The following is a 25,944-nucleotide window of genomic DNA, read 5'->3' as shown; positions in this document are numbered from 1 at the left end:
TTTCATGTGTGAGAGAAGCAGGATGTTCCCCCCCCCCCCGTAGCATTTCAATAACACCAGCTAAGCCTCGGTCTGTGTGAATAGTGGGAACAGCATGGGGAGGGAGACTGGAGGGGGATAGACTGCTCCCTTCTGAAGGGATAGAGAGCTGCCCATGTGCCTGGCGGATCACTGGCTGATAATAATGTGGCACAAAAGCCCAACACGCCACCAAATCCTCTGTCTGGGGCCGCTGGTGTGTCATATCAAGTCCCCTCAGGCCTCTCCACTCTATGTGTCGGAATGGGACAGCTCCTCCGCTGTAGTTTTCACTTAATGTCCTGCCTTCATCACTTACAGTCTCGTATGTGTTTCTTCAGGTGTACTTTCCCCACATCAATGGCTCTCCAATGTCTGCAGAGCAAGTGGATGTGGTGGGTGATGAGGGGGGAGATGTGAAAATGCTCATGTGCATATGTCCAGACAGAGACGGATGTAGAGACGCAGAACCTGCTGTAATGTTTGCACATGTACGTCTTCCTATTGACATAAAGCCTATGAGCTGATGAGTGAGATCTTTACAGACAGTGTCACGAGGATTGTCCGTTAAGAAACCGCATTCTCCAATTTAGGGTCGCAACTAAGGATTATCCTTATTTTAACTTAATCTGGGGATTGTTTGTTTGATTGAATGAATAATTGTGGAGCTCCATGGAGGTTATGGGTTACAGACAGAAATGCAACATCCCTCGTTTGCGTTGGCTAAGGACCTTTGAAACATGTGCTTCCTAATCTCTTTCTCTCCTTATTCATTTCTGTTGCTTAGGCAATAAAGGCATACAATGCCCCCCCACATTATAATGATAAAGATAAAAACAACAATTGTTTAATAGAAAAAAAAATATGAAAAGAAATAGGAGATGTGCCCATTACGTGTCCGACATCAATTATATCTGACAAAGGTGGCATCTTCAAATTTCTTATTATGCCAGAACCGAAAAATATTCAATATTCAGCAGGAAGTCTTTACTTTGAGAGGCTGGAACCAGATAATATTTACATTTTTTGCTTGATTAAACAGCTTTTGAGATTAAATGATAATCAAAATTGTTGCAGGATAATTTTCTGTTGCTCAATTCATCAATTTATTTTTCCGGTTCTAACAAAATGTATTGCTGTACTGGACAGATAAATGATCTTCCTAGGGTCTGCAGAGAGCGTCATAAATAGTAACAATGTTAGGGCTCTGTGGTTCTTTTGCTGTTAATTATAGAACGATTTTGTCTATGTGCTATAAAATGACAGTCTTTCTTCTTTTTACATCTAAAAAATGTGAATATCGTTGCAGTTATTAAGCTAGAAAAGGGAAATAAACTCTGACAATTGAAGTATCTTTTGCTGCTTTTACGACCGGAAAAAAGCAGTCTCACACCATCTAGTCACATTTACAGTCCTGACATACGTTCCTTTTTTATAATAATAATTTGGCTATTGTGAATCAGTCTACAAAAATAGTGAGAACATTTAAAAGAAACTTCAGACTATAGTTGTGCAGCCATGAACTTATTTACTGTTATGCCTTAATGTCCTGAATGGGGCAAGAGTCCTTAAACTATCAATTTTCTATGATTTATTAGAGCCTCTGATCTGCAGGTCAGCAGGAAATTTCTCAGATTGAACCTTATTTATGAGTCACTGAAAACCTGCCCTGTGAACAACCACGTAGGGAGATAAATCCTCCATTATCCTCACTCAGTCATCAGCTCATAAGATCTACAGTAGCTCTGTTCTCACCTCCTGTTCTCAAACACTAAATAATTAATGAAAGCAGCATTAGACAGTGTGAAAGAGGCCCTAAAATGTATCCGCAATCATATATATATTTTTCCGCTGGTGCCTTGCTTTTAGCCTGGCTGTGTTTGTCTTTGTGATGCACACACATATGAACAGCCGGGAAAAGCAGCGAGCCTCCACTATCAGGAGTTAGTCAATATGATCCTGTCACAGCGGGGTGACAAGGTCAGATGGAAATGTGTCGGCAGGCGCTCCACAGGGAAGCGACACCGTCAATGGCTGGGAAGATAAAACTCCTGCTGCCCTTGACCTCAAGATCTCAAGCTTTTTATGGCCTCGTTCCTGTATCAAAACTTTATGTCCAAATAGGCCACAGTGCTGCTTCCACTAAAAATACACATTCAGGACTTCCACATTTCACAGCAGTATTTACTGTGTAATAGGGCACCCTTATTGAGATAACGGTCTTAAGATGATACTTGAGAGTTTCTTGTTCTTGACATTAGTGGACATCAGGTGGACATTAGTGATCTGGGACTAATGTAAAGGCAAAGTCTACTCAGCAGGTACAATAGAAAGTTTAATCTCCATTTCTGTGCGTGTTACTTCTTTACATCTCACCTACTCAGTAAGCCTTTACTGTTTGACATATTCTTGAGATGATTGTGCAAAAAAACCAATAACGTTCCATCTCTTTCATTAATGCATTCATAAAAGAGATGGAACGTTATCGTTTTTTTTCACTGCATTAAAGCATTAGTGTAATTGATCCAGTTATAAATAGATACTGTCTGAAAACATTAATGCTGTTGTAGACCGACGCCTGAATCAATGATAGACCAGGATGTCGTCCAGTTGGTTATTTCCTCTCAAGAGCTGAGAGGGTTATAGTCTGTGTTGTGCACATGAGTTACTTCCTCTGTTGTTCTGGGCGGGCCACTTCTTTCTTGTTAAACTAGCACATGATTGTGTCACATCAGGTCATTGAGCATCACTGAAACACTGGGATGGATTCATTGTCATTGCTCAGCCATTTTGATATTACAGCTATTTTAACAAAATAAATTACAGAAATGAGTAAGGAACTTATGATTATTTGTCCTTATTAAATATCCAAATACTGAGTTTTGTTTGACTTTCCTACCAAGAACAGCTGCACATTGCACCCTCGTGCAAAATAGGCCAAACTAGTGAAGCTAGTTCAGTTTGAATTTATTTGACAGAAGAAACAAATAGAGAACCACCACCGTAGTTAAGGTATGTTCAAGTGTAGGCAACTAAAGTACTTGGTCAAGGCTAGATAGCTTTCATAGTCACGGAAACAATTTTTGACTGTTTGTAGAGGGAAATAAGCTGATCTCCACAACCTTACTTTCCCTTTCACAATAAGAATGTCCCATGATTTTCTGCTCTGACAGTTAACATAAACATGACTAAGCAGTGTGAATAAAACAGCCGGTTACGTCATTCATCTTCAGGAGATTTTTGGTAAACCTGTCAGACAGGGGACAACTTCCCTGTTATCTCAAACAATCCATCTGGCCATAAACCAGAGACAGAAAAAAACAAACAATTGTCACATACCATCGTGGCCTGTTGTTTCCTGTTGGTTTTACAACTAAGAAGCTGTGCAGCACGAAGCGGTTGATAGCAATGTTGATTTACACAGTGAATGGAAATCCTCTAAATGCTCAAAATGTGTGTTCTGGAAATTAAAAACATTACGGCTGTTTACGAAATCACTGCCTTCTGGCTATATAGTGGACTCTATAGTGAGTTCACCTTTGTGTAGTGCTGCGCAAATCTATAGTGAGAATTATTATGTGCGACATCAAAGACATAGTTAACGGTGCAGAGAAAGTGACCTGAGTATTGTCCAAAAAGTGCCTTTTCCTTTTGCAGAGGAGCTCAATATATAGTCCTCTACATCGTCCTCTACAGTGAATTCCCTGGAGAGTGAGTAGGTAGTAGTGAATGAGTGAATCATTTGGGACACAGTGTGGGTTTCAGGTTCTTACAGTGGTTACAGTACATTTGTAAACTGAATACAGGAACAAGAAGGGCCCAGGTGATTTCAGGTGCCACAGTTTCTAAACAGATTTTAACCCTCAAACTTAGTCAGGATGCATAATGATACCTGATTGAAACTTAGGATCTTTTTCATTGTTGGAAGTTTCACTGATGAATCTTTTTTGTCCATTATACGTCAGAACATAGTAGATAATCACAGCTGTCTATAGTTCAGACATTAGTTAATCATCTCAACTAACTGTATGAAACAGAGAAAGGTGGCAAAGCCTCACATTTGCAGATGTCACAGCGTGACCGTCAGTTTGTTGGTCAGTCCACCACTTTGGTATCTCAACAGCTATTGGAGCCACTGCCATGAAATGTTATACAGATACTCACAGCCCTCTAAGGTTGAACGCTTTGGACTTTGATGACACTGTTTATTTTGGTCTAGCAACAGAAGAAATATCTGAACCATTATTGTAGAGATTGCTTTTAAAGTTGCTACTTCTGATAACTTTGGTGATCCTTTAACTTTTCATTTAGTGTCTTGCTGATGTTAAAATGTAGCTCAAGTACAGCCTCACAGAGCCGCTAGCATAGCATTAGACTCTTAGTTTGGCTGCTTGATGAATAACCTTAATGATGGATTGATTTAGTTTTTTTTTGCTATGTTTTGATTTATAGATTCATTTACACTTTCCCCAGCACTGCTGAGGTTGTCTCTCCAACAGCTGTGGAGGAACCTCAAGCAAAAGTAAAAAAATGCAACAGTAGCTTGAACTCAGGCATAACGCTGACACAACACGATAACTGGCATTCACAAGGTCTATTTCCTGTTTCAGATCTTTGACTTGTGCGCCATAAGCCCTTCCCTTTTACCATTCATAAAGTCGCACACAGTGGAAAGGTTTCTGCCCCTGTAGATCCCTTGCTGAGCTAATCCAGGCCATCCCTGTGATGTCACAGCGAGCCCCAGCTGCCCATGTTGTCCCTGGACTGTCAGTCCCACCGTAACCCGCCTGAGCCTTTGAGGAGCCAGGCGGTGACAGGCAGGGAGGGGGATTAATTCTGCAGCTGCCCTGTTGTCTTTGGTTATGAGTGATGGTTACAGCGTTGTGATCTGATAAGGGACTTATGGATGTTACCGTTGCTTAAAATCGAGGCAATATCTTTATGCCCCTCCAGCTCTTTCCCCCCCAATTCACAAATGGTTTCATCTCTGGGACTTTGACTCCCATGAGTAGACTGTGACTGCTCTGTCTACTGAAAGTCTTATCCGGCATAAATTAATCATGAACACATCTTTCTTTGGTGATGAGCGGATATGAATGGCACATTAGGCTCAGTGGGTTGAAAAATCCCAAACGCCCCGGGGGTTTGGAACTAATTTGACCCTAATAACAATGGTAGATACACCCTCACCTTCTTTTTATGACTTGTTACATGGTGGTCTATGTGTGTAAAACATTTCTACAGGAGACAAGTAACTCGTCATTCCTCTGGATTGTCCGTCTGATGCAGTTTTTCTTCACGAAGCCTCTTGACTGTGGCTTGGCTGCCATTCATTTGTTCTTGTTAGATCAATGTCAGTAGCCCCAAGCTGCCTGCCCCCGCCCACCCTGGCATTATTGAACGAATCGGGTGGGAGCTTAGTTGTGGCCAGGTCACGTGGCGCCTCATCTCCACTTTATTGACCAGCCTACAACTCTCCCAGGCTCATTAGTGCTTGTTCAGTATCTCAACAGTTAGATTGGACTCTGCCTGGACCTATTTCTGGAAGAACAAAAAGCTTTTTATTTTTTTTTACAATTTAATTTGCCTCCAGATGGATGTTAGAGCCCCGGTGATTCACTCATGGGCCCCTCTGAAGAATCTCAAGGCTTAGTCATGGAGCCAACTGACTCATCACTGTGTAATCATAGACATAGTAGGTGACCGAGGAAGTTGTAAAATGCTGCCAGCGTGTGACATGATATCTCTTAAGATTTGTTCTAAAGGCTCTATTTGAGGTCAAACATGAACAGCCGGAATAAGATACGGTTGCTCAAAAATATATCAATTATATCAACCTCCTATTTTGAAAACAAGGATTAGTGTTATTACTGTGACAATAGGGAGCCGATATAATTATCAGATAAGTATTTTAAACTATCGGCCAGTTGTTTGTTGTGATCTTTAATATCTAACCCCGAGTGTTATGAGGTGCTGTGCTCGGTCATACGATTGAGTATCAAGTCATTATTGTTCCTGTCGTTGCTGCTATCAAATGCATTTAATCTTGTTTGTGTTGACAGTCATGGCAGCAATAATATCCCACCCCCACCGCTTCTGCCTGACCTGAGCAAAAATAATTACCACTCAGGATATCATAAATCTGTAGAGGATGGTTTTGTCTTTAACCTGTTTTATTTCTGAACATTATATTAGCATTAGTATATTATAATATTAGTAGCGACGGAAAATACAGTATTTGTTATCAGATTTAAGTGTAATCAAGTGTGTTAAAATTGGGTGTTTCTGTTTAACTATATTGTAATTGTAGTTATTAAGAGACTAAGCTGACCAGGCGCAGATATACACAAATTAGCATCGATGAAAACATTTTGCTGGTCAGATTGACATCATTTAAGTATCTTAAAAAAATCTCTCAGGTATCAGCGATGTTTTTTTCCATGCCCAATGGTTGCAGAGAGTCTCTGTAACCCACAACACTCAGCGAGGAATAAAAAGACAGACCGGGGGAAGACCAGCTCGCCTTGGCCAATGCCAAGCACGCTGGGCCGAGTTTTTCCCACTGGGCTCCGTCTCCAAAATACGTGCCCCCTTGTGACTATTGTTCCACCCGTCTGTCTGTTGGCCGGCACAAGCAATAATCCCGACATCTGGCCTGCTTCCAAACTCATTACGACACTTGATGGCATTGATCCTTCCTCTGGAGGCTTCCCCTCCAGAGCTGCATGCTTCTACTCTTTACTTCCGCTGAGCTTTATTTGGCTCCTTGGTACTCTTTTCTCTCTTGTCTTTCAATGCCTCTTACATTGTTTTTGTACCGCCAGCTAGTATGGGTAATATGCCGGCCCCGTTAACAGATGAAAGGAGTTGTTATGAAGCTTAATATAACACAGATTAAGAGGCATGTTCCCAGTGAGTATCCCAGTATCTCCTTCTTGCTCTCTTTATTGATGTCAGGGTAGTTGAGCCGTGACATGCCTGCAGTTAATGAAATTAGTGCTTAGAAAATGCACAGTGTCCACCGGGGAATATTAAGAGCAGTTCCCATCGGGACATCTGTGGTAGTGGCTGAGTACATTACCCACACAGTGTGGTGTGAGCTAGAGAAATGAGCTGGATATGGGGGGAGGTAGTGAATGGCTATTTTCATTATGGAAACTCCTTCACCTCTCACCCCCAGACTCTTGGACTGGGGTGTTGCTACTTTTAAAATTGGTGGAGGCCACAGTTACAGTCAGGGTGCACGTGAATGTCGAACTGGTTTCTATTGTTACTTTTGGTACATGAACTGTAACAGCTGTGTATTTTGACCTCAAACTGTGCTGATATGAGTTGTTACTGTAAAACGATTCATCAAACTGAAACAGTGGAATAGACTATTAGACCTGTGTTTCTCTGGCAACTCCTCAAGCCCAGCTGATCACTTTCTGGCTTTAGCTTTACTTTTGCTCTTCTAATCCAATCAAAGTGTTTAATATGGAGCCTTTAATTGGATCCTGTGTGTGAGAATAGTAGCTGTAGAGGAGATCAGGTAGCTTTTGGAGGGTTGAGAGGCAAAACTCCTACTGGTCAAAAGACAAATTTGACATAAAAATACATACATATGTGTTTAATAAGGCATACTCAACAGGAAAAAAGTGATGAAAACAAGTCCAGTATGGGACAAATATGTGCACTGTCACAACCTTGGTCTATTCCTATCTATTTAATGCCCCATTTATTCACTTAAACTGCTGCCTTGTAAAATTTAGAAAAAGACAAAGAATAAAGCGTTGTTAATAGTGCTATATATGAGGGTTGTAACTGTAAACCAGTATCACATTATACCTCGGTATTTAAATTGACATCCGGCTGTGTACATTTGCTTATCTAAAAAAATTGACATAAGTGAGTGTTTGTGTAAGTTAAAGGTCAGCCAGGAGAAGTCTGGCTGTGCTGTTTTGCACCTAAAGTATGTTGATTGTTAATAATCATAGGACATTATCTTAAAAACTCAGTGCTTATCTTATTTTTCTTTTAGTTGTTCATTTAACATGCTAGTCCTGCTAACATGTAAACTAACACGCTTCAGTTCATAGAACATGTTCTGATCTCAATCCTATTATTGTAACAGAAGATGATGATAACATAATAATGTATTGCTATACGCCGTGATACTGTAAAACTCTGATCTTTCCTGTGATGGTCATCCTACAATGACAATCTTATGCCGTATCAACCCTACAATGTATTCACACCTTTGTTTGTAACCAAACCAGCATGCTATACAAATACATAATACTTGTATGTTCAACATAATCCAACAGGTTGTGTTGTGTGCAGCTTTTATTTAAACTCTGTGTGGAACCCCTTGTGTCAAAGCTGCTCGAAGGACAGAGCAAAAAGTAAGTTAAGCAGTAGCAGTACCAGCTGCAACTGGTGCATTGCAGCACCTGGCCCACCACAGCACACAGGCTCCTGCTGCGAGCGCTCGTTCAGAGCACAGAGACCCAACATCAATCACAGCCGCTCAGCCGGCTCCTCTGGCCTGCTATTTCACACAGGCCTTATGCTGCAGTCACCAGCTACGCCAGCCCCCTGTTTCCATTTGTCATTGTAGACACTAATTCTATGATCGCCCAAGCTCCTTAAAGATTGACTTTGTTAGCTTCCTTTGTTTGCCGGCTTTGTTCCTTTTGATGTGCCAGCTGCGTGGCGCTTTGATATGTAATTATTACCATTCGAGGAGCCCATCACTTAAACACTGGTCATATATTACTGCTGCTGCTGCAAAAAAAGATGAGAATCTAACTCAAAATTGAAATCCAGATTTTCTCTGAGACATTGTATGCCTTCATTAGACGGTGTACAGTAGAGGTGGACACAAACCTGTGATGTTATGATTCATGGCGGTTTTCTGTGACATTGATACTATATTTGTGTTGACATTACAGATGGTCTCACAACTCATGGTGTTATTCTCCGGTGCTTCAACGATGGCACAATATCGCTCGCAGAATTTCTGCTGTACTTAAATTGTCAAATTATAAACCTAAAAATGCCTTAAATGCACGGACATAGTTCTGTTACCTATAGATAATAATACATGACAAAATAATGGGATTATGTAGCTCTGTCCTCTTCCAGTCCAGACTCAGTGAGGCAGCATGCCCTTTGAGTAATGTCCTTTCCCTCACCTTTACTCAGGGCTGTTACTCATTCCCAACCACCTGTCTTCCTGTGTCACCAGGTGAGCTCTTGGGGGCAAATCCTGTTTTAATTTCAGATAAAAGAGGCTAGGCCTAGAGGCAAGAGTAGGGAAGTAACCTCCTCTCAAGGAGGGACCTCATACCAACATGGTGATGTAGGATCAGTGGATCAACTCTTCAGGAATACTAAGTGCTGCTGTGGTTACACCCGGCCATTACATTTCACATCTTGTCCTAATATGAAACACCCGTTACAATGTGTGCACGTTTCAGAGCAGTGTTTATTAAATTGATTTTAGTGTCTCACTATCTTGCATGCACTCTAAAATTAAAAAAAACAACAACATCTGTGTTACTTTCTAGACCGCCCTCTTCTAACACAAAAAATAGAACTGTTATTTACTACAAGGACTCACTAGTTGACTACATCATATTGAGGACGCCATGCATTGAGCCTATATTGGTCCTTTTAAACAGTACAAGTGATAATCAAAGGCGTCATGGCAGGAAGTCTCCCTACTCAGGCACGAGGCACCACTCTTTAATCTTCCGCCTGGATCCACACACCCTTTTGCCACCACGCTAATCCAATAAACCTCCTACGCTGATCTGACATCTTGCGTAACAGGACTGGGATAACCTACCCATGTTTCCCCCTAAGTGACCACATGACTACAGGGGACCAGTTATTTTTAGCCCCAGAGGCGCATGCTAAGGAGAGAAATGGTAGATGATGGTGGTGGGGGGGTGGGGAGAGAGTTTTGGCAGTCACTCCTCCGGTTATCCTCAATGTGACGCCGAAGTGGATCATTAAAATAACAAGACCTGTAATTTAAGATACAGGTTTTGTGTAACATGAGGGAGAAAGTGGCGAGAGTAAAGGTAAGAATGAAGAGGGGAAGTGAGGGCAGAGAAAGTTACACATTTGACTTTGAAGTATTGTGGCAGCCTTTTGTTTCCTCTTCACATGACTTGAAAAAACACTGTAGGCAGAGGGATGGCACGCAGGTTGCACCTGTGGCATATCCGGTATGGGGCTCTGGTTACAGGACCTCATGACTCTGCCTTTTCTTGTTGTTGTTGATGTTTCACGCAGCCAGCTTCCCTCACTTGTGTCCTCCTCCCTCCATGCCTCAGAATGATCCTCCTTTCCTTTTTTTAAACTCCAGGATTTGTCTGTAGTTGAGGAAGCTATGCTATTCCTGCCCTTACCTCATGACCTCAAACACCACCACTACTACTGTATGCTAGGGAAGGCCGTGCAGCAGCCACCGGATCACATGCATGCAACTTGAGAGTCCGAGGACTGTTGACTTAAGTGCTTTACTGTAGTGCTTGATTAGCAGTGCTGAGGCCACTAATCTAGACCTCTACATTAAAACACAAGGGTAGGGAAATGTGAACCTCAGGAATCTTGATTTGATGACTATTTCTAAGCTTACCATTAAGATGATCCCTGATTCCAGCTCTCGAGTGGGCCATCAGTTTGGCAGAACATTTGTTTTCCGGCATGACCACTGACACAGAAGTTAAGGACAAAAACAGTCGTAAACATGTACTGCAGAAACTACAACATGCATCGAGTACAAACTAGTAATTATCCACATCATTGATTCATTATTTGATTATGAAATTTCTGTAAATACTATAAAAAAAGTCTAAGAACAGTGTCTTGTTCTGTTCGACCAATGGTCCAAGACCCAAACACATTCAGCCCACTATTATATATAAGAAATTAAAGCACTAAATCATTCCATTTGAGTAGCTGCAGGGTTAACATTTAAAGCCTTTCATTACCTTTATTTACCTGAAATGGCATTTAGTAAAGTACAGATTTCCGAGGGATGATCAAAAGAAGACAGGCCTAAACAGGGCATAAGGAGGAAGTCATGCATCTTTTTATAGATAAGGTAAACTGGATGTACAGATTGGAAAGTCCTTGTACATATTTGTCCTTCTTTGCGAGTCACTCTCTGTCCAACATTGAGATCCTTTTGTGTGTTTACTATTTGCTGTCCTGCACTGCAGTAAGCAGCTTCGAGCCAGAGGCTTGAGATATTCCCGCAAAATCCCCAGACATCTTTTTTTCATGACGCAGCACCTGTCTCCAGCACAGAACGCATGCATGTTAACTGTCCAGTGATGCTATTTTAGACCGTGCCTACTGAGGCAAAGTAAGACACACACATTTGTGTGTGGTTTAAAAAAAATACATAAACATCCCTGTTACCCACGTACAGCCCTCATTTGATGTGTCGATAAAGCCTACTTTGCTCCATCCCACTTTGTTGAACCTAGTGGGAGCAGAGCAGTGCCGACTCTAGCAAAGATGTCGAGAAAAAGAGAGTTAACAACCAAAGAAGAGGGTTTGTTGATTTTATTTCAGCAGTGGCCTCTGGCAATTAAACATTTGTTATTTTCATTTAATGGTCAAGAAGGCGGAATATTTGAGTAAGGAAGGAATGAGTTCTGTAAGCTGTACTTTTATTTTGAGTGGCACTGGGTATCAGTGTCAATAATGACATAGTGTCAGTAATATACAAATAAATATTCAAAAGTACAGATGGATCAAAGCCTTGCCTTATCAGTACCTCTAGTATACTGTAAATATATGACACCACATTACTGTAGCTGATCCTCATCTTGACAGGAAATTCCCATCTCTAAAAGTTGTCAGAAGCTTTTGCTGGAATGTCACTTACGTAATCGGACGATGGACATTTCCTGAATGCTCGGGGCATGTCGCAATCATCTATGACAAAGGCTTTTAGCTTTGGCCAGGGTTTAAACATGCACATCCAAATTGAGGAAGATGCTAGTCTCCTAAAACAGACAAAATGTTGCTTTCTTTCATAAAGTGGATGTATGTTGCTTTGCCTTTAACATAAAGCAGATCTTTCCCTCTGTTATTATACAACAGGGGTTTTTCTCCAAGCTGTCCTTTCACTGTGGAGGTGGTAATGAGAGATGTATTGTCAGTGACATGTCATTTTGAAATCCCACTGTTATCTTTTCAAAAGCGCCTTCTCACTCCATTAAGATAATAATTTGAGCAATACACTGTTATTAGATTTAGATTATTGCTCCTGATCTTTGTATCATACGGAGAATTACAAAAGTCTCTATGTATTGCGTAGGCTGCAGTGATTGTGGGCTACTACAATGACTAATACATCCTTGTGTACTTATATGTGCATCATATACAATATAATAGAAGTGTTGTTATGTAGTTGGACACTCTTTTCAAAAGTGTTACTATGAGACATTTTACAAGGCCAACATCCATCACAGCACCAATAACGTATGTATGTAAGGCCTCGAAAGAGTCACGGTCGACTGCAGTCTCTGTAGTTTTCACTCTCCGCTGAAATCGTTGACTTACCTTTCACAGACTCCAAAAACGTCCTTTTGGGATTTTTTGAGGTGCACCAACTTAAACACTTGAAAGCACCTTTTCATCTCACTTTTTGTATTTGTGCTCAAGGCAGATTTCGTTTCTTATAGGATGTCTTTTTCTTTCTCCCACGCTGCAGGTTATGCAAAGACGGAGGACACTTCAGAAAAGACGTCCTTGGCTGACCAAGAAGACGCCCGACTGATATACCTCAACCTGCCGCAGTTCACCAAGTTTTGCAACAATCGAGTCAGGTAAGGAGATATTGATTTTTTGGGGATTTGCATTGAATATGATGAGAAATATTTAATTAACCCCTTATTGCCTGAATTTATTTACAATTATACAATGTGTTTTTGCTGTCATGCAGATGCTAAATTAAGTGGCGATTGTTAATTTCAATATAGCACATACAATAGATATACATTTTGGTATGAGGCAAATTCGCGATTAATTTGAAGAGCGACAATAGTCTACAAGGGGTTAAGAGCTATTGTATGACGTTATTAATTTGATTTTAGTGTAGCACCGTAACCAAGAGGGAAATGTTGGTGCAAGCTCGGGTGCTGTCAATAGACCTACAAAACAGCTGTGACCCTTTTCTGGGGTCTAACATGTAGCATTACCACTTCTTGGGTGGTGGGAACTTAATACTCGGGTAGTAGTAATGCTTCACTACATTAACCCTGGAGTGCCACCCAAGCAGTGGTATTGCTAAAGGGATGTAGGACTGTGGTGGTCTGTTTGATACCCCTTCAAAGTAAAATGCATAGCTGCTTGTCGTCTTGTACGCCTCCTTTACTATGCATTAAACAGGGCATAGTGTTGCTTTTTATTCTGTGCCGGGAAACCAAATGTTGTCTGTAGGTCTGCTACACTATGTCCACTTACCTCCAGAGTTTAAGTCTACACGGACTAGTTTTACCTACTAAGCTGAGGAAGCGTGAAACTCGGAAGAAATATTTAATGTATCCTCTGTGGGATTCACAACAGAAGATGAAGACCATGATGAACATGAAGATATTATTGTTTAGGTATAATGTTCAGCTCATGAGTTTAGTCCTCTGTCTTTGTTTGCTGTGGAAATAAGGCTTTATATCGCTCACACAAACGTTGTCTTCTATCACTTATCGTTCAGCATTTACAGTGTGATTATGTAAGGTGCTTTGGAGATGCTTTCCCCCATGTCACTTGAAATTAAATTGCATCCCAGCTGCTATAAAATTCACACTCAAAGTTGTTTTCTCTCAAGGATTATTGCTGTTTGTGCTATTTTTTGACTTGGCAATGGCAACCCAGAGGCCATCAGCACTTTTAAGTTTTCATGGTGACCCGCAGCACAACTTGCCACTTTGCCTTTAACCCCACATTAACCTTCGGAGTCACAAGTAAAACAGTTGAATTAAAGCATGCCTAGACTGTGTGGCTGCTACTTAAATGTCAGCCTGGGGAGAATGTCCTGATAGCAAGCGAGCTTGACAATTCAGAATCCATTTAAAGCATCCATTTGAGCATATGTTGAGAACATTTTGTCACAAAGAGAAACGATGTATGATACTTTGAAGACTCTACTCTGCCCTTCTCCGGTGAGACTTGTAAGTAGGATATATTTTACCCTAAAAACTTTGTATTCAACCTTAAGATGACTTTTCAATACAAGCCCAGTAGTTAAAACCGTAGACAGAGCAGTGATTTTGATGTGAGGAGTCACTACTGAAGTGCAACAACAGAAAGTGCTGTTCTACAGGTACCATGGCACCATAAGCCGTATGATATTTCATTGGTACCTCCAAGATTTCTATCTCCAGTGGCATCGTAGTCCAGATGAACCACACTGGCCCCTTTTATCCTGTTGTTCCTGTTGGAGGAGTGCAGTGCTTTAGCATTAAAGGTCAGGCTTGTTGGGTCACGCCGTCCTCTGTCAGGGAATATTACTGTTAGCATTCATGCTGCATGAGCAACTTGAGATATGTATGTGCTTACACAGACACAGCTATAAAATGAAGTGGAATAATAAATGAACAATGCTGCTTGTGGTTATGCCATTTGTTAGGTCAGCTTCATGAATTGGCATGATAAATAACATACGCAAGAAACGGCAAGTTTATTTTTTAATTACTCAACTGTAAGAAAATAGATGCAATAGAAGTCCACTTACTTTAGCAGTTAAGCTTTTTTAGTAGTTAGTTATGTAGTATTCCTAGTGTCACCTATCATTGTTTGAGTTTAATATGTGGTTTGGTTATTAATTATTAACAGACCCAGGCCAATGGGCATTTGTAATCGAGACTTAGCAATATTAACATGTTTGGATTGTAGCGACCAACTGTCAGAATGACATCACCGCCCACATGTCAAGAGTTCATTCACGTTTCCCACGGATAATTGATGGTTGCATCATATTTCCTCAGGGACGTTTAAGTAGTATGACCTTTTCTGTGGAAGGGCACCTCTGCATATTTAAAAAAAAAAAAAAAAAAAAAAAAAGAAAGTTTATTACATTTCTGTGTCCTTACTGGAGGCGCTCATTAATTCAGCAGGCGACCTGCATCGCTGAAAAATCCAGGAAAATATCACATCCTTACCCTTTCGGCTGAAGCTCATGCTGTTAACACACTAACACTTTGGTCAACATGAGGCAGATAAAATGTTCAAGGTTAAATCAAGGCTGATCTGAAGTATGACTAAAGCTATGCACCTCCCCGTTTAATCATATTCAGAATCACTTGGTTTCTATATGACTGACATTTAATCCAATACTGATACTGTAAATTAAAAGCAGGTCTAGTGATGAACCGGTATAAAGATAAGAGTGTTTTTTAGCATACTTATTAGAGATACAAATGTCAACAGCCTTTCTCTAAGTACATAAGTGAACTGGATGGCAGCTTGCATGTTAATGCTCGTTCAAACCGCCTTTGTTTCAGACCCAGCACTTTTGGATCCGACTGTAATGAATCCAAGTTGTGTCTTGTCAAACGATTTCTGAGCTTAAGTGCTGCTGTATTATTTGAACAGTGACGTGTATAGCTTGCAGTGGGTCTTTGTTGAACATTTCTAAAGGCCTAGTGTTTTTGAATTGAATATGTGCCCAAAAAATTCACCTCAAGCCCTGAAGGCCCATCAGTATTTAAACTGTTTTAAAGATCAACTTTGTTAAAGAGGATTGGTTGCTGTCTCATAGAGACGTGTAGAAACACTTACAGGAGCCGCATCTGTGATAAATGGTGAGTCTAATCTTAGGAGCAGCTCTCACAGGTTTCTTTGCTTCCACTTGCTCTCATTCTACCTCTGCAGCGTCACAGATACCTGCAGAATATGTCACAGCTCACCATCACACAGATACACACATATGTGACTCCTGCCTCATATAACAGAAAAGGGGCCGTGTTCTCTCTTATATGCATGAGGATTGTTGTCGATTGTTTATTCAGCTGAACCAGCTACTGGCAAGTCTGGTTGTAATGTAGAAGTGATTAATTGCTTGTTGACAACTCATCCAATGGCAAACAGGAGGGGCTGAACAAACCATTTATCCATGAAATGCTTTAATTGCACGTCTTGTGTGGAGAACAAGGGACAATTGTGACATGCATAGACACAGACAGACGTGGACACAAACACACAATGCGCACATTGACTACAAAAAATGTTGTATAGTTGTCTGAGTAATAGAGTACCTCATTTTACTTACTCACCTAACCACATGACCATCTTCATCAACTTTCTCTGTGTCTGTTTATCATTAAACTGAACTTGAATATATATTTAACTGGTGATGCAATACTACTTGTATTCAAAGTTACAACTTCAATAGCAGCACATCTAAAACGATATTAAACAAGAGATCATTCATCCATACAGGATTTTGGCCCCGCCAGCTGTTTGACTTTATGCCAGTTCTGTCCACAGATGTTGTTTGATAACTAAATGTGCTGGACAAGGAGAGGCCTATATCATCATTCTTTACGCCAAGTCAGACATTATCTAACCAGCAGTCCGACCAGACAATCACCATATATATATTCTTTGTAGATTTCGATCCATGCAAAGTTGATAATAAACCAAAACTCTGGTTCATAAAAAGGATTCTGCAAATGAATTGTCTGAATTTGTTTATAAATCCTTCAGTGGCTAGCTGACGGCCTTGGCTGATTTGGCTATCTCTTTTGTGGTTGAATATATGCTGGTGAGCTTTTCCGCCTCAGCAGTGGACTGTGTAACACGTTTGCAACAAGCCATTAGTTTTAACACTTTTTTTTTGTTTGTTAGCACATTATTTAATACATTTTTGTGGACATGAAAGTTCAATCCGGGAAGTTTTTGATGTTGAATTTTTTTTAATTTACAAATGATAAAAGATCATCAATTTATCGTTTAAATCTTAAGTCATGTTTTCTGTTGCATAAAACAAGTAAACGATTTCAGCTTCCCCAAATGAAATGACTATGATTTGCTGTGAAGTTGACCTTTTTTAAAATGCTTCCCTCATAGAAGACCCCATTGCATAATAAATCAAGCGCTGCCTAAACCAACAGCCAGCCACCAGACGGAACATGCAATAAAAATATTTCTGTGATAAATAATCAAGATTTCAATATTGAAAAACCAATCATTATTATTATTCATGATCAAAAATACTGATAAGCCTCTTAAATATGTGGAAACTCCAACCCATAAGTCAAGTGCTACTGCATTAAGTGTTTTTTATTGTGATAAGTGCTTACACAAAAATAAACAATTCCCCAATTACAAAATGTGAAACTATATTTTGATTAAAATCAAAGTGCATTGCAGCAGTAAAACAACTTAAACCAAACTACGTGACTTTTTTTTTAACCTTACATTTGAGCTGAATGAAAGAATAAATAACGTTGAAATGTGAAACTAACACAGAGATCTATGCAGCGAGTTTCTAACTTATTCACTGTGATAGTTTTCATCTGGCAACAGCTGGCTAACATTTGTTTCTATCCGTGGCCCCTGGCAGCCCGTTTAGAGTCTCCCATGGCCTGAGGGTGGGTCATGAACCAGTCATTTAAACAACATCATTTTCTGTCGATACCAATCATGGAAGTTTTGCAAGTCATGATGCAGAACATCCTCATCACCTGTTAATCTGGATCTCTGTCAGTGAGCGGTATGGAGGAGGTGATTCCCTCATGTCGTCTTGATCCTCAGGCTACTGCCAGGAAATAAAATGTAAGATCCATAATCATCCATTAAGCAGAGTGTTGGATGAGATCTTTATCTTGCCCTGCCTCAGTGGAGGAAGGAAGATAGTGTACAGGAGTAACTAGAGAATAGGACCCACCGTGCTTTAGAGTACTACCTCATGAGATCAGAGGGATGGATAGAAGAAAGAGAGACAAGATGACCGATGCAATGAAATAGAGAAATGATGCAGCCAGGGCCTTTAGGCTAACACTGCAGCTTCACCAGCAAATATTTCTGTGTATTTCGGTTTATTGTCTGAAACAGAAGAGAACAAACCAAACCTGAACTCGGACCATGTTGCTGCCGTTAGTGAAACTGTTTAATGACACTCTGTGACACAGGGATTGTAGCTGAAGGTGCCTGGTGCACAATTCGTTAATGATTGATCTGAAATGCAGTAAATCATATATGCTGATTTTAGTTATTTTATCTTATCTTTTGCATTTTCTTTGATGCATTAGTTTTCTCCAGTTATTCAGGCTGGATCTAAAACCTGTCAAAAAAAAGTTACATTAATAAAAACAACGATGCTCTTTTTATGGCAGTACTATATAGCGGTCAGTCAGTGCGGCCCAGAGTTGAATCCATATGTGGTGAAATGGTGTTTTCAGCTATCCTGTAAAGAAAACTGTAGCCATTTATTTACACTGAACTATAGACTGTTCTCTTCTCCACAGCTTTTAATCAATCAATATTATGAGATTCTTATATTCTTATATTAATTTGGTTTCAAACTAAACTTTCATTTTACAAAACTACTCTGTACCTTTTCCCCTATCTTATTTTATAACTATCTTAGTAACTTCTCTCTGCCTTTAAAGCACTCTGTATGACCTCTCTGTATGATAAGGTGCTATATAGATAAACTTCCGTTGTCTTGCTTATCTCGAGGGATAAACTGAAGCTGTAACTATGAATTACCTTAACAGGCTCTATCTCTCTGATATCCAGTGGGGTTACATGTACTACATATAATTGCACTCATGGTGTTGTTGTTTGCTTTGGATGATGTTTGCCAGGTTGAATGCTACTGTACTTAAACTGTGACTTTACTGAACATTAAAATGATTTACTCATATTTACATCAGAATTAATAGAGAAAAGAAAACCAGATCACCAACTTTGTTTTCCTGAAATGTGTTTTGGAAATTACAAAAATGCTGCAAATGCTAATAATAGCCTTAGAGGAGTATGCATTATGTCTCACACACAAACACAAACAGACACACACACTCTCTCACTGACACACAAAACGACTCACATACTGTATCTTTGTTTGCTTTAACATATTTTACTTCCTGGTATTTGTATATCTCTCTCAACTTTGCATTGGCTTTCCTGTTTATGATGGAAAACTTTGAACTTCCTCTTATGATGATAAACTGATAAACACATTTTATGATATCGAACAATCCAGTTTCAATACTGCTTCCATGTAATGTGATAGCTGCCTGTACATGGATGTGTTTAAATGACCGAACCTAGCATTCATTTCTTGTGTTACAAGGATCTGTCATTAACACCCAAATAGGTTCAAATCAAGGGCATGGGTTTGTCTTTTAAAATGATAACATAAAGATTACTACACATCACAGTACATATTTGTATTCTCTAAAAACTATGGTAGACTGGGAGGATATCAATTTTAAAAGCAACTAAATGCACAAAATATACATACTGCAGAATTGAAATGTTTTACTTTGAAAACAATCCATCTGAATTTATTTGTTTTGAATGTATTCTTAATTTCAAGTTGTGCATTTTTAAGATAAAGTGGCTCAAATTGGATTGTGGACATTTTGACACCAAAAATGATGAAGAGAAAATATGTAGTCCTGACCATTTTGCCAGCGAGGATAAGCAATCGAGTCTGAATGGAATCGATCAAAGAAAGAAGTTCAGATCAGTGACTGGAAACCTTGCACACTTGAACTTTCCTTCTGAATTTGTGAACCTGAAGAGTTGAAAAGTTTTTGAAAATGTTTAAAGGAGATGAGGGAATATAATCTTTGCTGCCATTTCAATATATTTATTTAACACGGCTCAGTAAATCTCTCTGAAACGATGTAGCTCTACAGATGAACTGGAGATCTTTTCACAGAAACTGAAATAACTAGATTAGACTGAGGACTGGACTTTGTTGAATCAACAAAGCTGACCCTTTCTTGACCCTTGTGCTGACGAGGCTCTTAATCAGCCTCCTCTGTGAGTCTGGTACTACACTGTACTGCTGTCAGAACAATGCCTCCCTCTTACTCACTCCCTCTATCCCTCTCGCTCACTTTGGACAGCTCCACAGTACCAGGCGGTCAGGATGACAGTGAATGTTTTTTATTTATTTTTTTATTACATTTTTTATCAATTCAATGCTGCCTCCTTTTCCCCCATAACTTTGCATTGCGCTCGTGGACGTGCTACAAGTGAAAAATGCTGCAAACGTGCCAGTCAAACATGATTCAGCCTAACAGGAGTGTAACAGTGATATCACTGATGTTTACTGCCATATGCTTAACCCCCTTTAGAAGAGTTGGAGGCTGCACTCTCTGGTATTGAGCTTGTATGTTTGTGACGGCTTTCGTGTGTGCGTGAGCAAGCAAATCCTTGCCAGTGGCATGGCATATATGTACTCCCAAAGTAGCTGCTCTGACTGGCCCTTTAACACAGCTGTAAATCAGACTGCCGGTAGCCTGACTCTCAGGCTGTTGAAGGCTCCACCAGCCTCAACATACCACCGTCACCGCCAGCTCCCTCTTACTCCACCCAAAACCAAACCCCACTGCAGCACAAGCAGCATAGCTCATATCTGCCAGGAGCTCTTTGCACCCCCTCTACCAGCTCCCTTCTTACTCCCAATTATTCTTTCTGATTATTGACTCCACCGGTCTTTGCTGTTCATCACACGTTCCTCTCTCTACAGCAGAAAGGACTTCTTGAACGGGTGGGGAAAGGTGTTAATTGTATGAGATATATCATTTGTTACATCTAACCATTTGTCTCTTTTTCTCATCTCTCTCTCTCTCTCTCTCTCTCTCTCTCTCTCTCTCTCTCTCTCTCTCTCTCTCGCTCCCTCACCCACGGCCATGTTCGCTGCCTGGTGCCGTCTTCAGCACAGCCAAATACAATGTCCTCACCTTCCTCCCCCGGTTCCTCTACTCCCAGTTCAGGCGGGCAGCCAATGCCTTCTTTCTCTTCATTGCACTGTTGCAGGTAAGGTATGGTGTTGCTGTGCTCCTGTGACATAGATTTACAGACACAAATAACTGTTAAACTACCGTATAATGTTAAATCACTGCTCTTCTCATCAGTGTGTCAGTTTTTTTTTTTTTTTTTTTTTTTTTACTGTTCGCTACGACCTAGACACAATCACCAAAGGTCATGGCTGTAATTCCATATACACACAGTGCTCTCACAAAAACACACACACACACACACACACACACACACACACACACACACACACACACACACACACAGGCGCAGTTCTTTATATATCTTGATAATGAATAATACATGTAATATGTCTTACTCCTTTAAAGGGAAAGTAGATTCGCTTGCAGGCTTAAGGCGCTATAATGTATATTACGGGCCTCGGAAATGCATGAGGTGCCATGGACTGTTCCTTCACTGTTACCCTTACTGCTACACTGCAGTAAAGAACTGCACTGTGCTTTACTTGGTGTGACATGGGACTTGGGCAACACGCTTAAATAGTCCAACTGATGTGGAGCCACGATTAGCATTATCTTTGTTTAAGAAATGAGAGAGCAGAGAGCAGAGAGCAGAGAGCAGCTTTTTATTTGCTCTGCTTGCGTTTTGATCACTGCCCAACAATAGCCACAGATCATAGTAGTACTGGTTCTGTTTTAATTAAGGTACTAAACAGAACAAAGACAAAATACAATGTCCTAAACGTCCTCCCCCGAACTGCTTTGAGGAAGTCTGCAGTGGTTTGCCTGCATACTGTAAATCATTAATCCCTTTTATGAGCACTTAAAGCCTCAACCAACACAATTACTACATGATTAAAAGGAGTCAAAATTCATGTCCCAGTTGTTCAAAGTTTCGTAGAAAAGATTAAATAAAGAGAGAGGGAAGACTGCATTGAACTGAGATTCTGTCTTTACCTATATATGTTGACAGACTACCCGTTAATGAGAGCTTTGAGGACAGGATAGGGCTCTATCCTGTGACCTTGAAGTAGCTGCTTTGAATAACAGCCAGTGTGAATCTTCATTACCTGCCCTGTCGATGTTGTGACCTTGAATAAAACATCTATGCACAAAAGGGAGACAGGAGATCTATTCCCTTCAAGTTTCCTTCCAGCTGCATAACTTTGACGATCTCCTGTGGCCCTCGCTGGGCTTTAATTACGCTGGTGTTTCACTGTTAATAGCTAAATCATTAACAGTCAGTGGTTAGACGAGCATTTTAATTGTACTAAGGAAGTTGTCTGTGATGGATAAACCTAATTTTAAAATAGGAGTTTGCATTTATTTTGGAAATTAAGCTGTAAAATTCTGGCTACAAAATGTGTGATGTTGATGGAGATTCATAGGCCTATTGGTGACACCAGCAACTGTGTGTCTGTCTTAAGATAATTATTAATAACCATGTTTATAGTGCAAATTAGCTTCAAGACCATTCATTAAATTCAGGTAAAACAATAGTGTGTAGAGAAGGTAAAACTTTAACTGTGGGCCGCGGAAATCCTATAAAGAGGCGCGCAAATGTATCAGGCAGGGTGGGTGGCTTTGGGGCAGGGGTTGGTGGAAGTTTTGAGCCATGAAAGTACGTTGAAATTGTTGTTTGCCTTTGCAATATTTTTATTTTCTTTTAAAATGTCTCTTTTAGCAAATCCCAGATGTGTCTCCCACTGGACGCTGGACAACGCTGGTGCCGCTGCTTTTCATCCTGGTGGTGGCTGCTGTCAAGGAGTTCATTGAGGATCTGGTAAGACAAACCTCAGATATAATTCAATACTAGTTCTGGTGTTTGTTTTCACCCTGTCAAAACCCTGAGAAAAAGTTGTACTTGTATTGTACTTTAAAACAATACAGGGAATGTTCAGATTAGTTTTCCAGCTTCAATATGTACAGTATGATATATCCTCTTACAAAAGGGTTTGTCATAGGATGTTATCTTGAACCTGACATTACCTGAGAGCCGTTATCTGGTCTAGAAAAACGTCATTACTGCAGTAATTTAGACACGTACACATCAGCGTGATCCCTCAGTCAGCAGCTATAAAAAGGCATTCAAATTTTTTTGGAAGGTTCAATTTTGCATAAAGTTTAAAGCAACTTTTGCGTCACACCTTTCACATGGTGGTCCTTAACGAATGCAGACAGTATGGAGACAAATATATGGCCATATGTATTAGAATTTAATAAAAATAGTGTTTGTAAATTCTCATTTTGTCTGTGCAATATAAATAATATTTTATCCATATATTCCTTTAATATTCTAAACAGCAAAACACTGTTAACAATACCTATCAAAAGACTATACCTTTTTATTTGTATACTTTATCTACATTGTCAAATACATAAAGTAAAATCTTAATTCTGTGAAAATGTTTCATGTTACCTTATGATAAAGTAGATCAATAGCTCTCTTAACTTGAAGAGACTCGTCCTGTTTGGGCTCTTGTTTTGTCTACAGTATGTCATATATGTCGTAAACATGTATGGTTATGCATCCGACCACAGCAGGATACTCCCCAACATATAGACTCACCATCAGACTTACACATGCATACTAACACATTCACTTCAGAGGTCACAGCTGTGCCTACTGCACCCACAGTACTCATTGAGTCAATTAACCTAGATACTGAATGCTCATGCACAAAGACAGTACTAACAAAACAAAACAACTGTCTGCCCTCGAGCAAGTCAGAACTCTTGAACAGATACTGGAGAAAAAGGTCATGCGACCTATTTAATATGAAATGTTGATTTCACTATTTTGTTTTGTTTTAATCTTTTTGTTGTATGAATTCTTGTTTGCTGGGAAAGTTAAAGGCTTCAAAATATATGTGTGTGATGGTGTTGGCGAGTAATTCACTCAAGTCCTTCTGAACTAAGTGAGGGAATGTTGCATTGTACTCTATTGCAGTGACCCTGCAATGCGATCCTCTATGCAGGTCCCCGTGGACAGTTACTCTATACTATTAGCCTCCATCTAGCACTGAGGGGACCAGCGCAGCACTTTCTCGCTCGGCCTGTTGTGAAAAACATGGGAATGGAGTGGTGATGACTCTGTGTTTATGGTGAAGGTCACCTGCAGACACACACACACACACACACACACACACACACACACACACACACGTCTGTTCCCTGCACTGCGCTGTCCCTCACAGGTTGACCTGACAGGGCAACATCGACCCCTAACTTCATGAATCATGCACTATGGACACACACTGCACAGCACATATCTTACCTTGTTGCTGGCTGTCTTGGCTGCAGAGGACTCGGGCTGTTGGTTCTGAGTAGTTGAACTATGTTTCAGCTTAAAATGCTTCTGTAAACACTGTTAACCACAATGGTGTGCGATGCACTTTTACATAGTAACATTTATGTCACTCTGTAATTTTTCCAGCCAAACAGAAATGGGGAAAAAAAGCTGTTGAAAGACCAACAGCTTTTTGGTGGTTAAAGGTACTATATACAAGATTATAAGCATTTGTATTGCTTCACAACGGCTCTTAATGTGATGATGGCTGAGCTGGTGTCTCGCAGCTAACAGTTTCAACAGTGCCAACAGTGCTAATTACGGCAAAAGTGCTGACAGAGTTAACAGTGTTTACCTGGTTGAATGGTGCTGTAGGGACCACCGTCGTAACTGATCTGTACATGCAGTATGAGCACAGTGCAGACCGGCATCTGTGAGCTAGCAAGTGGGGCAAACTCATGTACACTAGAAGCATGTACAACAAACACCCGCACTGCTCAGGTAGAAATGTCTCCACTAACTCTATATTCATGCTCTGAGCCCTGTGTTTTACCACATTCAAACCCCCTTCACTACTGCATCACATCGGTTGAAGCCATATTAGCAGGTGAATGAAGGTAACAATGCAGATGCTCCACCCCTTCATCTTTTGCTGCTTTCAGATTTCCCCCCCTTTAGCTGAAGTCTTCAGAGGCCTGATTCTGCAGTATTTACGCATAACCTCTGCATGCTACACACATCATCTCAATACAGTACATCTTCTTTTCTCTTGGGACAGAAGGAGCGAGAGAGGAATAGGTAGAGAGAGAGAATATGAGAGGTGGGGAAATGCAGGATAGGTTGTGGAGTAACGTATATAAATACAGATTCACTCCTACTACACTTTTATGAATTGAGGTGGGTCTGTACAATGGACTGTATATAAGAAGTGGACGTTCTCATCATGACGTCACCCACAGCTAGTGCATGCACCGCCGTTACCAAAGAACCAGCAAATGAACATCACACTGTATTGAAAAAGACGTGAAACTATCGATTGAAACCATAAACTCGTGTTTACAATGTTTACTGAGGTAATAAATCAAGTAGAAGTACAGTCATTTTGTCATAGACTTCCATAGAATCTGACTTTTTGCAACCAGACAAGTCGCCCCCCTGCTGGTCAGTAGAGAGAATGCAAGTTTTAAGACACTTCTGTCGGCTTCACTCGGCAGAACCGGAGGTTGCCAATTGTTATTTACAGGACAGAACAGTTAGTGTGGATGAATGAAAATAGCTGACACCTCTTGCACAGGTGATGTTCAATAAGCATTGTGAAGATCTCTACTAGCAAACTTTTTTGTCTTACATCCAGCAGCTCGTAAAAGACAGACACAGCCAGCAGATTCATGAGACACCACAGCATGTCGCAGGGATATTAAAACAGATTTGATTTAGTCGGGTGGTGGACGAAGGAGAGGAGAAGAGTTGAAGTATAAGAAACACACTAAAATATAAGATCAGAGAGAAGGACTTGAACAAGTGGGTCGAACAAAAGCGCAAGAGAGCAGATATCAGTTTATATGAAGCTTTAAGTGGTTGTTGTTGTTCAGAGGGACTATATATAATATAGGTTTTGCTATGACTGGGTTATAGCAGCTGTAGTATAACACGGATGCATTTTGGACTATA

At 40.4% G+C, this 25,944-nt stretch overlaps 1 protein-coding gene across 2 annotated transcripts in view; it reads left to right on the top strand.

Moving 5' to 3' along the window:
* The window catches only part of atp8a1 (ATPase phospholipid transporting 8A1), a 103,304-nt gene that overhangs the window by 3,613 nt on the left and 73,747 nt on the right, over window positions 1-25,944 (top strand). For both annotated transcript variants that reach the window (XM_054597204.1, XM_054597203.1), the window contains exons 2-4: window positions 12,740-12,854; window positions 20,925-21,024; window positions 22,669-22,767. In XM_054597204.1, coding sequence (XP_054453179.1) covers window positions 12,740-12,854; window positions 20,925-21,024; window positions 22,669-22,767 — 314 coding nt within the window. The remainder of the gene's footprint in view (window positions 1-12,739; window positions 12,855-20,924; window positions 21,025-22,668; window positions 22,768-25,944) is intronic.

This window comes from Anoplopoma fimbria, chromosome 4, assembly GCF_027596085.1.
Source record: "Anoplopoma fimbria isolate UVic2021 breed Golden Eagle Sablefish chromosome 4, Afim_UVic_2022, whole genome shotgun sequence".
Lineage (NCBI taxonomy): Eukaryota > Metazoa > Chordata > Actinopteri > Perciformes > Anoplopomatidae > Anoplopoma > Anoplopoma fimbria.
The sequence above is the reverse complement of the archived record's forward strand: the minus strand, read 5'-3'. Positions and strand labels throughout refer to the sequence as shown.